Source organism: Perca fluviatilis, chromosome 23 (genome assembly GCF_010015445.1).
Source record: "Perca fluviatilis chromosome 23, GENO_Pfluv_1.0, whole genome shotgun sequence".
NCBI lineage: Eukaryota > Metazoa > Chordata > Actinopteri > Perciformes > Percidae > Perca > Perca fluviatilis.
In genome coordinates this window covers 5359981-5376517 of record NC_053134.1, presented here as the reverse complement: position 1 = coordinate 5376517, position 16537 = coordinate 5359981, and the positions used below count along the sequence as shown (strand labels likewise).

At 39.2% G+C, this 16537-nt stretch overlaps 1 protein-coding gene across 9 annotated transcripts in view; it reads right to left on the bottom strand.

Annotated features, from left to right (window-relative positions):
- Window positions 1-2880: 2880 nt before the first annotated feature.
- Window positions 2881-16537, bottom strand: part of abcc9 (ATP-binding cassette, sub-family C (CFTR/MRP), member 9) — a 92380-nt gene continuing 78723 nt past the window's right edge. For 6 of the 9 annotated variants that reach the window (XM_039792019.1, XM_039792018.1, XM_039792021.1 and 3 more), the window contains 6 exons: window positions 15446-15524; window positions 11474-11582; window positions 8544-8647; window positions 7771-7904; window positions 6120-6182; window positions 2881-3441 (listed from right to left, as the gene is read on the bottom strand). In XM_039792019.1, the coding sequence (XP_039647953.1) occupies window positions 3304-3441; window positions 6120-6182; window positions 7771-7904; window positions 8544-8647; window positions 11474-11582; window positions 15446-15524 (627 nt within the window). In that variant the 3' untranslated portion in view covers window positions 2881-3303. Of the gene's footprint in view, window positions 3442-5193; window positions 5484-6119; window positions 6183-7770; window positions 7905-8543; window positions 8648-11473; window positions 11583-15445; window positions 15525-16537 lie in introns of all 9 variants that reach the window. The other 3 variants (XR_005638175.1, XR_005638176.1, XR_005638177.1) reach the window with 1 other exon arrangement.

Sequence of the window (16537 nt, the reverse complement as noted above, 5' to 3'; positions counted from 1 at the left end):
ACTTCTGGGATTGCTCCGGCTGCTAGTTTCCTTCCTCTTTCTTTGTGTTGGAATTTTAAATTCGGTGGATTTGTGAGGACTATGGTTAACTGCTCCTCAGATCTCTGCAGGGTAAATCCAGACAGCTAGCTAGACTATCTGTCCAATCTGAGTTTTCTCTAGCACGACAATTTGCAGCGGCTCTCTGCAGAGTTTAGCACCGCAAATGACGATTCTGATTGGTTTAAAGAAATGCCATTAAACAAGAGCACGTTTTCCTCCCATCCAATGCCATGCGGAGTAGCCAGACCCTCCATCAGCGCGCTTTGGAGGAGGGTCTGGCAAAGCGAGACTAGGAAGTATATGACATGGATTTTCTGCATTTTCTGCTTTTCGTCTGTTTTGCTGGAAATGGATATGATGTAGTCGCTGTCGGCGGTACTGTACAAAAAGAAAATATTTAGGTGAATCATTGGTATGCTAAATAAATAAAAATATTGATTATGTGTGGGAAATTCAAAAAAAAATTGATTATAGGTTAAAAAAAAAACCACGATACATACAATTTGATATTTTTTCCTGCCCCTATTATATAGGTGGATTTGTTTATCTTTACAATCGTTACCGAAAGAACCAAGAAGGCCTGTTTTATGGCACAATCTAAATCTTAGTCAAAACCTGCCATTTTCAGCATGTAGGTTGCTATCTCGGAAGTTGTTTTTGTTGTTTCCCGTAGCGACAGGGATTTTGAAAGAGTTAATAATAATTCTCTGTGGATACATTTGAATCTATATGTAGCCTTTTGATTCATTGTCAGGCTTTGCAATATTCTTTAATGCAGCTTTACGTTTGAGAACTCTTTGGATCGTTCAGACATTTTCAACTGCAACTCTTCAGTATTTCACAAATCCCTTTCAGTCCACAATAAACCATTACACATCTCTGCAGTCGATGGGAGCTCAGGTTGGGCGTCTATTGTCCCCGAGGATAATATGTTCAGCAAAGCATGACCGCAGACAGACAGCGGGTTCACCGGCTTCAGCCTGAGCCGCGACACCCTACAGTGTTTGTACTAGTGTAGGTAGAGAAATACAACTGATAGAGGAAAGGTGGAAGTATACCACAAATAAACATCCAACTTTTACAAATTTAAATTGCTTTTCAACTCAGATTTACTAACATTAAAGGTATTTTTTTTTTACTCTAGGTGTTTATTAGGGACAGGGGCTTAACTTTGGTTTCAATTTTTTTTTTTTTGGGGGGGGGTTGAGATCTCCAATAATCTAGGGAGGTCCTGGGGCTGCATTTAAAAAGAAAAAAAGAGACAAAAACATTGAAAACATTTGTTGAAAACAAAACTCGAAAAAAAACGTGAAAAGGTGACAAACGCCTAAAAAAGCGACATTCTTTTTAAAAACAAGGTGAAAAAAAATTCAAAAAACCTTGAAAAAGGCAGGAAAAATGCAGCAAAAACATAGAAAAGGAACAAAAACTTCGGAAAAAGCCCAGTTTTGATTATAGGGTGGGTTCTATCATAATTTCGAAACCCCAATTAAACATTAAAAGTTTGGTTAAATGGACACGGTGCGTTGCTGCTGTCGTTGCTTGCAAAGTCGTATAAATGCACCAATTTAACCGACTTTGACAAGTTTATCTCTAGACTGATTTATCCTGAAAATGGAGGATTTCAAATCAAGACTTTTGTCAGTCACTTTGCTAACTCTGTACCTGATGAAGAGCCAGTTTGGGTTGTGCTTTTTCTAAATGTAATAAAGTAAAAAAACATTGTAACAAAGTTAATTATCTAATCTTTTTGCTTCTGTGCTGTGTCTTGTTTTGTGCTAAGTTCAGCTTTGCTTGTGTTGTCTTTCTTTTTCTTTTGCACTGTCCCCTTTCATATATAAACTGAATTGAATTGAATCAAATCTTTGGGAAGTTCAAATCAAGCTTTTCGTCTTTGTGAAAAAGCAAACGTTGGATTGGTTACTGGTATGTTTCCGCCCTCTTTACACCAAAGTTGGTTGCCGACTGGCCGCACGCGCTCATGACGTTCCTTCTGATCGTGGCAGCTTTGCTCCTGCATCAAAGACGTCTGCTGATCTCGTCCCAAGGAAATGTTTGCCAAAATTGGAAAAAGACACACAGATCGACCTCCTGGTAGGAAACTCCAAGAAGGACAAAGACATTGTGAAGTCTTTACAGTGAGAGATTGCACAATGCATTCATGCATGCAGAGCACAGGAACAACTGGCCAAAGCCAACATTCAGATACTGAAAAAAAAAAAAAGAAGGATTTTAAATACAAATTTCTCCCTTCCTTATTATTGCATAATACAAGGAATAAAACCGATACGTGTTGTGCATATATTTAAAATAAATGTAAAAAAGACTTTTAAGATTATTTAAGGCTTTTGAAATTCGATCCATTTAAAATGATCCTTAAAATAACCTAAACAGCTAAATCTAAATCTGATAAACAACTATTCAGTATAAATGATCAAGTCCATACAGATACTGTGGTTCATTCTAAACTCTGCACTGTTCACTGCCTTGAAACGCCTAAAATAAAAACTAAATTGCTTCTTCTCTCAACATTTACTTTCTATTTAACACATCTGGTGAACGGAGACTGGAGAGTTAAAGCTCAATCGCCCAATGACTTAACAAACCTGTGATTGATTTTCAAATGATATGCTTATCGATGGAAGTCCCGGAACTTAAATCACAAGTCTGGAGATGTTCTGTATGTTTCTTATTCTCAACAAATCCCATGAAAAGATCCAAACCAACAGCATATGTATCTACTAACAAGTAGTGGTATACAGTATATGTGTGTGTGTGTATGTGTGTGTGTGTGTGTGTGTGTGTGTGTGTGTGTGTGTGTGTGAGTGTGTGTAAATTATATTTCATATCTAAGCTGTTTAACGTAGTGAAAAAGTTTCCGGATATGTGTAGTTGCTAATTTCCATTCTAATCGGATCACGTGATTGATAGACTTGGTAATTGGTTTATCATTTAAACTATATATGGTGTTTCTACATAAAAGAAAATAAAAAAAGACAGTATTTTAAATGGCTGACTGACTGAATGATTCAAGTACAATTTTTCAAATATATATATATCATCTGGTGTGTCTGGATCGGGTTTTTCTGTTAAATACACAGAGAAGTTGCTGCTCGTTAAAGACAAACATGATTGGCTTCACTGGAGTGTTGTAGTGTCACAGAGCACTGTCCGCCTCATTAAGAAAACAACTAAAAGGAGCAGATCCAACCAACTGATCGGTCTGTCAGTTGCCAGGCGTTGGCTGACTGACTTGTGTGTCTACATGTCAGCCCTGACGAAGGAAGCGAACATCCCGTCCTCCTGCTCCAAAAGAGTCTCGGGTTTGTCGTACTCCAAAATGTTCCCTCGCTTCATCACGATGACCAGATCGGCTGTTAGGATGGTGTGGACGCGGTGCTGGAAACACAAAGCAACGGCGCCAGTTAGTTTCTGGAAAAGTGGTAATGTCAAGAAACTTATTACAGTGATTGATTCTTCAACTCTTAAAGCTTTGTACATTGATTTGATGTTGGTGGTTTTCAGTAGTTCTATGCATATTTTTACAGTTCTGAAATAAAAACAACAAATGATCAAATTTAATGACTTCGTAGACAGTGCCTTTTAAACAGACGTTATTAAGGTGTGTCATACAGCTAGTGCTTACTGAAGCTGCCTCCTAAATATGCTGCAATTAAAATAAAGACTGAAATAGAGTAATTAGAGGTAAAAAAACTGTCCAGATAAATGATATTAGGATGGGATCTCTGTTTGCAGATGATGTTGCCCTTTATGCTTCATGAGACTCGTGATTTGAGGTTAAAGCCCCTTTCAAACATGCGTTGCAACCCCAAACTTATCTACCCATAAAGCGTGATTTATGCTTCTGAGTTAAATCGACGCCGTGGCTACGTACTGTAGGTACGTGGAGATACAAACCCTACGCCGTAGCCTGACGTGCACCTCTCGAACAATTTAACTACATGTCGCGGCGACGCACGTCGCTCGGCCGTGGCATGGTAGCGTTGCATTTCCCCCCGACTTATTTCCTGGTTCTCCTTCTCCATAAACAACATGAAATCAAGGAGAGGGTTAACTTTTCCTGCTACAGATTCCCCACCGTGGTCAGAAAGAACAGGGGAGACACTTTGTTTCTCTCACTAGGACTCTAGAGTCGGTACTCACTCCAAAGCTAGTCGCCGTCACTCTCTCACTCACTCTACCACACACTCCCCATGACACACACACCTAGCCGGCCCTGCTGAAAGAGATCGATGCACACACCAACGCACAAGCATAAAATTAAGGCCACTTACGCATGCTACGGCGAAAGCTCTGCGTGACGCCTCCGCAGGACCATAATGCTATATGGGTGAATGCAAATGTCTGAATCAGTAGGACCGGACATTAAACTGACTTCACTTCGCCAGCTTCCTAGTAGAAAGTCTGTGTAATGTCCGATTGAGCCCATGTGTTAACATAGCAGGTAATTGTGATGCGCGAAAGGGAAAGAAAACAAACATCCGAAAAATTGTGATTTACACGAAGACGCCAGCGCAAAATGTCTTACTGGAGAGACAACAAGATTCAGGAACTTCTGTCAGTCAGGGCTGGTTGCGGAAATTGTCAGACAAATTCAGGGAACAGGCAAGACGTTATTCATGACAACATTATGAACGGGCTACGTGAATGTGGTGTAATCCGCGTCATGTCCTGCCTCCTGCATGCTCTACCCGGGCGCCACCACTCGCCTAAACCAAACCGTGTATTTCCAGTAAGTGAGAATGCATCTGACATGGACAATCTCCTGTTGTGTGCTACGTGTGAGAAAAGGGAAAATCTGGACAATGTCCGGTCCTGATTTGTCCGACATTGTCTGGCATTCCTATGAGAAAACAGCTTCAGTTTAACACTGCTGGGATGAGGATAAGTAATTTATAACTTGGTCTTGCACCTTAACCCAAACAAGTGGTATGATGATGGATGCAATGGTACTAATTTCCACATGCTCTGAGTACTGAAAGCACTGAAGGTTGTTTTAAATAATAATAATAATAATAATAATAACATGGAAAGCGATGTCGCAACACTGCAGGGCGTGGCCAAATTGCACTTCATGTCCATGAAACGTCTATGAAAAGAGCGTGCAGTAGTTTTGATTTTGATACCAACCAGGCTGTCAGTGGCAGAAAGGCTTCAGCAGACCCAGACTCCAGCTCTGACTCAGCCAGGAAAAGGAGGACAATTCAGGAAGAGGTGGGGAAAAAAATGGAAGAAAGAGAGAAGAACCAGGCAGAGCCAAAGTGGTCTGTGCTGACCCGGGTCTACTTGTGAGTCCTCACTAGCACACTGAAGAGGCTATCGTCCTGCGCTAGCAGGTTGGGACCCGAGTCACTTTCCACCAATATCCCCGAGGAGAAGACCAACACCTGCTCGGCGTCCAAGATGGAGGACACGCGGTGCTGGTGTCAGGATGGAGGGGGCAGAGAGGATGATTGGGTGGAAGAGGAAGGGAGGATAGGAGAGAAAGAAAAGTGTATAAGGGCAGAAAAGTGAGAACACAGAAAAGGAAAAGAAGAGTAAAAAAAGGGGAGGAGAAGAAGTGAGGATGGAGGGGAATAGATGTGCAAGACAAATCAAAAGAGAAAATAGGAAATATAGAAATAAAAGAGAAGAAAGGGAAATGGTTGAGAAGGAAAAGGACAGGAGGGAGTATGGTGGGTGGGAGAAAGCATAAAGCCAAAGGACAAGACAGTATCACAGAGGGAGAAAAGGAAAGCAGATAAGTGAAAGAGGCAAAGGCAAAGAGGACTGACTTCACATCAAAGACTATTGATATTAACTATATTAGATACTGTGTGGAAAATCACTTAGTGTGAAAAAGGAAAGGGGGCAGGAAAGGCGTCCTCGAGGAAAATATGATGTAATAGATGCACATGAAGCTCAAAGAAAAGGAGCTCCATTTCTGCAGCCATCACCGTGATCAGCACCTAGTTGATAGTCCAAATGTAGGCCAACGGTTCAAATAAACCTCGTGGTTCGACTTTCAACAACAAAATCAACAGGAGAATGACAGACGGACGGACGGACGGACTTACTGCGATTGTAACGACTGTTCGGTCTGCAAATGCAGTCATCACAACTTTCTGTAAGATGTTCTCCTACAGGGAAGAAAAGAGATGTTGGAGTTTTTTTATTTTGAAATGGAAGAATACATTTGTTGGTCACAGAAAGAAAGAAAGAGTCTACGTTTAAACATTTCTTTTCTATTTCTACTTGCTAAAAGCACGTTCCATATGTTTTTATGGTGTCACTGTAATTTCAGATTTGTAATGTTCTTTAAAAAAAAAAAAAAACTTTCTATTTGAGATTTTTTTCATTTAACTTTTCTTGAATTTAATTCTACAACCAGTGGTGGAAGCAGTATTCAGATGCTTTTACTTAAGTAAAGATAGCAATACTAGACCAAGTATTTAAGTATTATCAGCTAAATGTACTTAAAAGTCAAATGCAAAATGACTTATATAATGTAAAATGACCCCTTTTGTTGTGTTTTATTATTATATATTGTATTACTGTATTATTATTACTCGTGCATTAATGTCTAAGTTGCATTTTACTGCTGTAGTTGGACTATTGTTTTATACTGTTGGATAGTATAATATATTGTATGCACAAAACATATAATGGACTTATAAAAGATGATGTAATGTTTTCATGTTTTGTAAATTCATTTTATGTTTTGCCCATAAAATCTTATGTCTGCAAAGTAACAAGTAACTAAAGCTGTCAGATAAATGAATGGGAGTAAAAGTATGAACTAGCAGAAAATGCAAATACTCAAGTAAAGTACAAGTAGCTCAAATGTGTACATAAGTACACAATACTACCTGAGTAAATGTACTTAGTTACGTTCCACCCCTGTGTATAACTAAGAAATGAGTATATATGAATTAGTAATGGGGCTGCGAGATATGAGGAAAATATGTAATTGCGATTATTTTTGACTGTCATGCGATATGATTCACGATACTGGAGGGAATGAGCTTTTTTTTTCATTATTCTGACTTTAATTTGAAATATATCTTAAAAGTAAAAATGTTTAAATGATTATAGTGTGATTTTTGGCGAGGATCTGTACAAAACAAAGACTATTTCCTTTAGTCTGTAGGACAGGATTTGTAGGCCGGGACATCTCTGCAGCACCACAATACTTCATTTAGAACGGTTTGACACATATTTTGCCTATAACAAAACTGCGATTTGGATATTGCACTCATCCATACTGTGATTTCGATAAAATTGCGATTAATTGTGCAGCCCTACATTAATGAACTGGATGAGATTATACAAGCCCAAAGACACATATCAGTGTTTTTCCTAGGTTTTGGAAAGACTTTGGTGCACGTAATTGGCGGGGGGTTAATAGGTCCTTTCTCAAAACAAAATTTACGTTATTTAATAAAAGAAATACCGTATGCAATTTCACATCATTTTGGACCATTATTATTACAATATCTGTGTCAGCAGACAATAAATAACCCTCACGAAGCTTAAAGATAAAACCTGCTGAAGAAGTCCACTGGGGACAAACTGCAATCATTAGATCTGAGACAGACTAAACCTTATAATGGTAGGGAAAACCCTGCATATGGATCTATTAAGGAAGAAGCTTCTGGAAGTGGTCTATGATTCTCACATCACTGAGAATTGTACATGACCTGATATCACACACACACAGAAACACACCGTGGCCATGTCTATCGATGCTGTGGCTTCGTCCATGATGAGGATGCTGCTCTTTCTGACAAAAGCCCGGGCCAGACAGAAGAGCTGCCTCTGACCGACGCTGAAGTTCTCTCCGCCTTCAGTCACAACCGCATCTGCAAACGGCACACATTTAATAACTCAAGTATTTGAGTCTTCATGCAAATCAATGTATCATGCAGGACTTCAAAACAGACTTTTGGTGCAATAAAACTAATCTGGAACTGGCTAGTCTATATCCCCGACGTTCTACTTCCGGGATTGCTCCGGTGCCACGGGAAATTCCGCGGATGCATGTCTCTTCGCCAATGTCTGTTACTTAGCGCCGCCCAGGAAGATTGCGATTGGTTAGTTGGCTAGTCCACACAGCATTAAAGGATGGGAGAAAAACATGCTCTGGTTAAGAGGCATTTCTTTAAACCAATCACAGTCATCTTGGGCGGTGCTAAGCCCCAGAGACAATGACGGGGCCTCTGTAAAACGGCCTCTTGTTGTGGTGGAACGTGTGTACGTTCAAAAGTCGTTTTAGTCGTGCAACAGAAAACGCAGATTGGACAGATAGTCTAGCTAGCTGTCTGGATTTACCCTGCAGAGATCTGAGGAGCAGTTAACCATAGTCCTCAGAAATCCACCAGAGTTTAAAATTCCAACACAAAGAAAGCGGAAGGTAACGGACACTAAAAAGAGGGACATTCGGCAGAATTTCTAGCGGCACCTGAACAATTCCAGAAGTTGAAAAAAAGGTATTTGAGTACCTAGTCCTCCGGGCAGCGCTTTCACCATGTTCTTCAACTGAGCGATCTCTAGCGCCTCCCAGAGTCTGTCATCAGTGCACGTCCTCTCTGGATCCAGGTTAAACCTGCAACAAGGGGACATCATCAAGTCTGATCTCCGGCTACATGATTGGCCACCGCAGCGTGACGTGGGGTTGCGTTTCTCCAAAAGTTGAGTCGGCCTCAACTTTTCGCCGCAGGCCCGATACGCTTTTTTGAGTCTCCCCCGTTCAGCAACCCCCGCCGCAGCCTAAATGTACTAACCCCCCTATTTAAAATGAATGGAAAGACCTGCGTTTTTGCCAGACCGTTGGACGACCCAACGCAGGCAGTCTCAACACGGCCTTCAAATGAAGAATGAAACAGAAACTGTTTTATTCTTATGCGTCTGTGTATCTTTTGTGTCATACAATTAATGTTATTGTTGTTAATGTAGCACTTAACTAATTCCTTGTTTATCCCCAACATTACACTATTCTTAATTATGCGCGGCACAGTCAAAGCGAGTGTCAGAACATCTAAGATAACAGTGTGAAACAGTTACTGTCGACCATTCACCCCAGGCTTACGTTCACATAAACAAGAGCCGGTGGAAACGCCAAGACACACACTCTCCGTCTCTCTCTCACACACACAATTATCTAGAGCGGCATAACTGTCCAAACAAATAGCACATGCTCTTTGTCTTTTATAACAAACACAGAGTCACTGTATCGTCTGGTAACACAAACACACAGAGGTTGTGTGTGTGTGTGACAGAGAAGAAGAGGAAGAAGAAGAAGAAGGAGGCAGAGAACGACCTCCTCAGTCCATGACGTCTGTGACAAAAGTCAGATTAGGTCCAAGCGAGAGTTCCCACTGTGGTTTCAACTACTAACCCCGCAGCTGGGACTTTGTGTCGTCGTGTGACAAATGTCTTTCGGCACAAAGCGGTTTTCCTTTTAGTTAGTTGTTCACTCGTTGCTGCAGTTTGGGCTTTGCTTGATACAACTTGCTTTTATTAGCTTTGAGCGCTCATCATTTCATTTCATTTCAAACCTTTATTTAAAGCGCCCATATTATGCTCATTTTCAGGTTCACAATTGTATTTTAAGGTTGTACCAGAATAGGTTTACATGGTTTAATTTTCAAAAAACACCGTATTTTTGTTGTACTGCACAGCTCTCTCTCACTGCTGCAGCTCCTCTTTTCACCTGGTCTCTGTTTTAGCTACAGAGTGAGACTTCTTTTCTTCTTCTGTACTATGTATGATTGCACTCGCACATGCGCAGTAGCTCAGATGTAGATCATGTCAGCTAGCTAGCTCCATAGACAGTAAAAGAAAGCCTGTTTCTCCAACTTCGGTCAGTTACAAGGCAGGATTAGCTGGGAGACTTCTTCTAAACCAGGGCGCACATGTAAGTAGTTCTTTTGTAGATTATGGTGAACTTGTGTGTTGTAGCAGTGCTTTGCTATTGAGAACGAGGTAGCATGCTAGCGTTAGCCGCTAGCATGCTAACGGTTGCGGTTAGCCAGTTAGTGCAGATTTTGAACAGCTCACCCGGAGACTGAAGGCAGGACACATTCAGAAACCGTATCTCACTCAAAACAGCATGGATGGATTTTTTTCAAAATAACACCCCAAATCCCAGAAAAAGTGATTTTTTTCATAATATGGGCACTTTAAAACTCGGGGCCCAGCGAGGGAGTCCCTCATTTTCAATGGGGCCGAGTGCACAGCATGCATTTCAGCAAATTACATTATAATAAAAATTACAACATTTAAATTACAACAGATAAAAAAGTGTAAACAATGAGGTAAATCAGACACAAGAAGATACATAGAAGTTATTTATCAAAGCCTTAAACTGACTGATAGATGGGGGAGAGACCAATAACCGTAATGCTGTGTTTCAGCACTATATTTTCCAAAAATGAGTTTGGTCAAAGATTCTGGCGCGTTACACGCTGCGCCAATGGTATGAAACGGTACACACTTCCCGTCTCCTAAATGGGCGTGGCCTTGTTTGAAAGTGTAGTGAACCTTGTGAGTATGAGTATTTACACAGCTGGAAATTAGTTTTTTAAATTATTTGTAGTTTTTTTAGGGCGTTTGTGAACGTTAGCTGACGTTAGTTTATCTGTGTTGCCAGATCTCGCGAGAGTTTGTTCCTGAGACAAATTCAATTTTCTCCTGATGTGTCCGTCTGATAAATGCGGATTTAAGTGTCAGAATGTCTGATATTTACTTTGGTGACTGTGGACGAAGGAAGCGGTCATAATATGTGTTCACGTTCACTAATATGTGTTCACGTTCACTAATACAACAGTGTGACACCTAGCTATTGCTGCTTTCAAGAGCCAAAGTTCTGACGTCGCTTCCTCTCCAGCAATGCAATCTCTCATTGAGAGTTTGCAATGTCTACTTGTACTTGCTGTACATAACTGTACTTTCTTTTGTATCTGTATTATCCTAACTTATTTATCACATTTGATTTATCAATTCTTCAATTCAGAAAGTTTTATCTTTTTACCTTTCTTATGATAGCGTATTCTTTTCTGTGCTGCTGTTTTGTTGTTGTTTTTGTAATGACTTAATGTCATTGTAAATGTGGGCCGCCCCTCAATGAGCTTACGAGTTTAAATAAAGGCTGAACAAATCGAGTCGGGCTATGCAGAAGCCTCAGGGGTTTATTATTATGTGGGAGTCCTGTCAACACAATTTACAATTCTTGTGCCAGCGATGCGGCTGGTGACACGAGAATACAAATAGACACAGGAAGTTGTTAGCCACGATGGTGAGAAGTCCGTGACGAAGAAAACATAAAGAAGAACCCGATCTTAAGACTGTACGTTGGTGACGTTACTTCACCAATGTTGGGGTTTCCTGAAAATGATATACTGAAGCTTTGTCTGAGTGTGTGTTTGTGTACCTTATTGATCCACTAAACAACACGGGATCCTGGAGGATGATGGAGAGCCGAGACCTGAGTGTCTGCAGAGGAAGCTTACAGATGTCGATCCCATCGATGACGATCTTCCCTGCAAAGAAGCAAACATATGCTCACTAGGGGTGTAAGAAAAAATCAATACACTTGAATATCGCGATATTTTATTTTGCAATACTGTATCGATTTTCAAAAGGCAATATCATTTTTTTATATATTTTTTTTATTTTTTATTATTATTATTTTTTTACATTCAAAAATATTCATGTAAGACAGTGGTTCAGGTTCATGTTGTGTTTAAACCCCCTACCGCTAGATGGCTATGCTGAGACGCCCCACTAGTGTCCTTGCCTAACAGTGCCTAGCAATGCCTGACTTTTTGCTAGAAGCTAACAATGTAGCTATGGCTGAACTTTAGCCTACTTTAGCATATAAAAATTTGCTCACTAAGAACCTGTGAACCACAATCCCAAACTGCCAGTTTGATTTTCTGTGTACTGAATTGTTTACCTAACGTAAACTTCTTTGACTTTTATGCACATCATGTCTTTTTTTAAATATTAGTTTTTCTAAAATTATACTTTAAAAAAATCCCAATATATCGCCTTACACACAGTATTGAAATATATTGCAATATATTGAATCGTGACCCATGTATCACGATACGTATCGTATCGCTAGATTCTTGCCAATACACCGCCCTAATGCTCACATCTTGAATCCCTGTTACATGCACGCAAGGCCTTGGAGTCACAATTTATTGCCTTCACAGCTAAAACGCATGTGAATGTATGTGTGTGTGTGTGTGTGTGTACTTGTGAGGTTCAGAAACTCTCATCACAGAGTCAAGTAATAACTGACTGATTATTACTGATCACCAAAACAGAATATTGTGGCTGTAAATGTAACTTACAGCTCCTTTATTTATTTATTATATTTATTTTTTTAAACTGTAATAATCCTCTTAAATGTGTCCCTAAAAATGTAAACTTGTAAACGCATTGCAAAGTCTTCAATAAATATTTTTGTTCTGTCGAATACAATGTTATATTTTTGGGGTAATGAAATAATCCAGAATGTTCTGTACAGTTCAGTCAGGAGAGCTATCACCAGGACGCCGCTATGGTTTTATTTCACTGCTTTATAAGGGAATGTTGCTCACACACACACACACACACACACACACACACACACACGTCTTTAGTTACTGTTTGCCCAGCTGTGTGTGTGTGTGTGTGTGTGTGTAAAAAGTGACTGTGTAATCTCATTTTTGTCCAAATAATCTATCAAGTCATCTTCACCCATAAAAAAAAATACAAGAAGATACAGTTACGATTTGCTTTCCAAATCCAATAAATAAAAAAAAAGACAGTTTTAAGACTTAGTGACTGCCGTCTTGAGGAAATTTGACCCAGAGCCTGAAAATGGGCCACATCTTTTGTCATGACCTAATTGTAATCCTCTGATAGAAGAGTCTACTTAAGGTCCTCTTGTCAGGTATTTCAAAGTTTAAAAGCGACAAACACGAAGAACAAAAATACCTTTGGATTAGACCTGCACAAGTGTTTAAAAAAAGAGCTGAAATGCAAAGAGGGACCGTTAAATAAATATTTTCTCCAACATAAACAACTACTACTATACTACAGGATGGATGGTGAACGCGGAGGGAATCCAGATGACTTATTTACCTCCGGTAGTGCTTTAGTTTTACCAAAACCAATAAAGATAAATCTGCCAATAAATCACCTCAACCTATGACTGACTGTGTTTGGGTTTAGGCTTCAGAGGATAAACTTTAGAGCAGATTGTCTCCACATTTAGGATGATCGGCTCTGGTGTTGTAAACCCTTTTTGGCTCCTGGTCCCTTAAAGATAAGGCTGATGTTTTTCTTGCTTTTTCGTATTGTCAACACATCTCATAAAATAGAAGGAAGGAAGGTTCCTTCCTGAGTGAAATGACCTGGAAGTATCGAAGCGTCTAAGGTGCTTTAATGCTTCCTTATTTGTCACCTTTAGCAAAGGACACACTGGACACATCCTTAAAGATTAATCGATTCACTATTTTGATAATAGATGAGTAATGAGTAATATAAAAGAATAAAAGCTCTCTGAAAATTCTTGTGTTAAATGTGAATATGTTCTAGTTCTACTGGACAATATTCTGCACTATGCACATTTATCTATTTATTACTCTGTGTCACCTCCAACTGTGCAATATGTCATCTCTATTCATTCACACCTTCCTCCTGTATATCTGTGTTTATATACTGTCTGTTTTTATAAGGTTGTTAATAGTGTGAATTTGGTTGTTTTATTAATATTATTATTATTATTATTATTATTATTATTATTATTATTATTATAGCTAATTATATTATATTTTTCCATTTCCTATAGTTTATGTATATTTTTGCTCCCATTTCTAATTAATGTGTATTTGTGTTATTCTGATGTGTGTACATTTTTCTTTTGAGCTGCTGTAGCACAGGGATTTCCCCAGTGTGGGATTAATAAAGTCTATCTTATCTTAGCTTAGTTCCTTCTCTCCTCTGTGACAGTAAACTGATTATCTTTGAGTTGTGGACGAAACAAGACATTTGAGGATGTCGTGTTGGGCTTTGGGGAACACTGACCCACATTTTTCACCATTTATGACATTTTATAGACCAAACAACTACTCCATTAATCGAGAAAATAATCGACAGATTAGTTGACGATGAAAAATAATCGTTAGTTTCAGCCCGAAAGACGATGCCGTGCCGCAGTTCCCTGCAGCAGCAACACTTAAAGAGACGCCCCATTCAGCCCTTTACAAAAACAAACGGTAAACCTATCTTACATAAATTTAACAATTTATTATCATTTTAGAAGGTAGAAGTGCCCTCCTGTCTAAGTATCCTCTTTATCTTATAAGTGGATCAGAGGAAATGGCCAAGAAGAGCATGGCGATCAAAGACAAAACGAGGGACCGACGGAGCTGTTCTTTGGGTAAAGTAAACACACTCAACCAGTGAAAGACAGCAAGACAAAAGGAAGATAAGAGAGGCTAAAGCTGAAGCAAAGATGAAAGAAGTGGAAGCAACGTGAACTCTCTCTCTCTTTCTCTGTTAACAGTTAGGGGTGTAAATTGCACATTTTATCACGCTGCGATATTATATCGATTCTTAGGACAACGGGACGATATTTACTGAACTCACAAATGCTGCCAAGATACGATTTTGATTCGATTCAACTCAGGGGCCTGCGATCAATACAAGAGGATATTTGTTTTTTTAAAAGCACCTAAAATATGATTTGACAATTTCATTACTAAGTTCTTCCAGACATTTAACCCTCTGAGGACAAAAGAGGCACCGGCGAGTCCAAGCGATGTTTGACAACACTACTACTTAAAAAGCGATATTACAAAATTTCATTTTAGACATTTATTTACTGTTTTATTGATATATTACACTACTTTTGTGAACCCAAGACCTTTAAACTCAGTCAAGCACCAAAACTATTGAGTGTAGGTATGTTTTCACAAGAGATATGAGAAATATCAAAAAGCAGAAATCAACTTTTCAGCTATAGGGCCAAATTATCTCTTTACACGTTAATCTGGACTTTGGGCCTCACTGGACAGAAAGCTGAGTTTGTTCTGAATATTTTGATATGAAACACACTGGATATCAGGTTATACGCAAATATCCTTAACATTTAAAAAGAAATGTAAAAATTGAGTCTTAGACCTCAGAGGGTGAAATTAAAAACAAACTACTCTTTCTTGCTAAAAACAAAAATTAAATATAAAGTGGGAATTTCAAAATAAAAGCGCATTTTAAAGATGCCGATATGCCTCGATATTGCTTTACTTTGTATGGATAATATTGGATCGTCGAGGATTGAATCGATATATTGATCCAGATCGATGTATCGTTGCACCCCTGTTAACAGTGTGACAGCAGGCAGACCCACCTTCGAAAATATCCACCATGTTGAAAAAGGCCAAGGACAGAGAAGACTTCCCGCTGCCAGTGCGACCGCAGATTCCCACCTGACGGTAAAGAGAGCAGAGGCAGGCAATAAGTTTCACTGTGACACGGCTGTGAGACATCAGACACCTGTGTGATAACAGAGTGGCAGCTACGTGCTGCGTGTGGATGGAGTTTTGCTCACCAAGTATTAATGGAGACACATGGCTGTGACTTCAAAGGAAAAGCCCACATTTAACCCGTAGAGACCCACCATAGACCCATTTTGGTCTTTTTTTATTGGCGGGACAGGGCGTCTTTAGGGGGAGATAGCAGGTTAACCGTAGATGCCACATAGAAGTGGTGTACACCATCTGAAAGCTGGCCCAGCACTGCGTGCCAAGTTTTCTAGATATAAATATTGTGTTTTGGTTTGGCGTAGGCCTGTAACAATTATAACATAATCGCAGAAATAATTGACGTAATCGCGGTATCCTTGTTTAGCCGCAATTAATTGCTAACATTGGCTAATGTCTTAAGGGGTATGACTGTTTGGATATGCCAAATTGTAATTATATAAGTAATTATTGGTCAGACTGTTAAGCTAAAGATATACTAACTGTTGGCATTTGACCCTATACACGGTCACAGCCACAAAAATAACAAAGGTGGGCATACAGTTTGATTTTTTTTTTTTTATGATAATAAAAAATAATAAAGCCTATGTTTACTTCATAGGCTGTGTATTTGTGTTACTACATTATATGGGTCCCATAACAGTGATATAACCAAAAGATGTATCCTGGAATTCATTCAAAACTTTAATTTGTTTAGAAAAGTAATAAATAAATAATAAAAAAAAAAAGTCTAAATTGACTGAATGAGACAATTATATTTTTAATCGCAATCATTCCTGAGATAATTAATTGTACAGCAACATTTGGAATTGTTACAGCTTTAGTTAGGGGCCTATTCAAATGTTGAATGGTGTATAAGGGCTTACAGCATTATGATGGAGGTATACGATGGCCAATCTCATGTTTAATTATGTCTCATAAGTTGTTGCAGCACTTTCTGGGCTGAAACCATTTGTTAC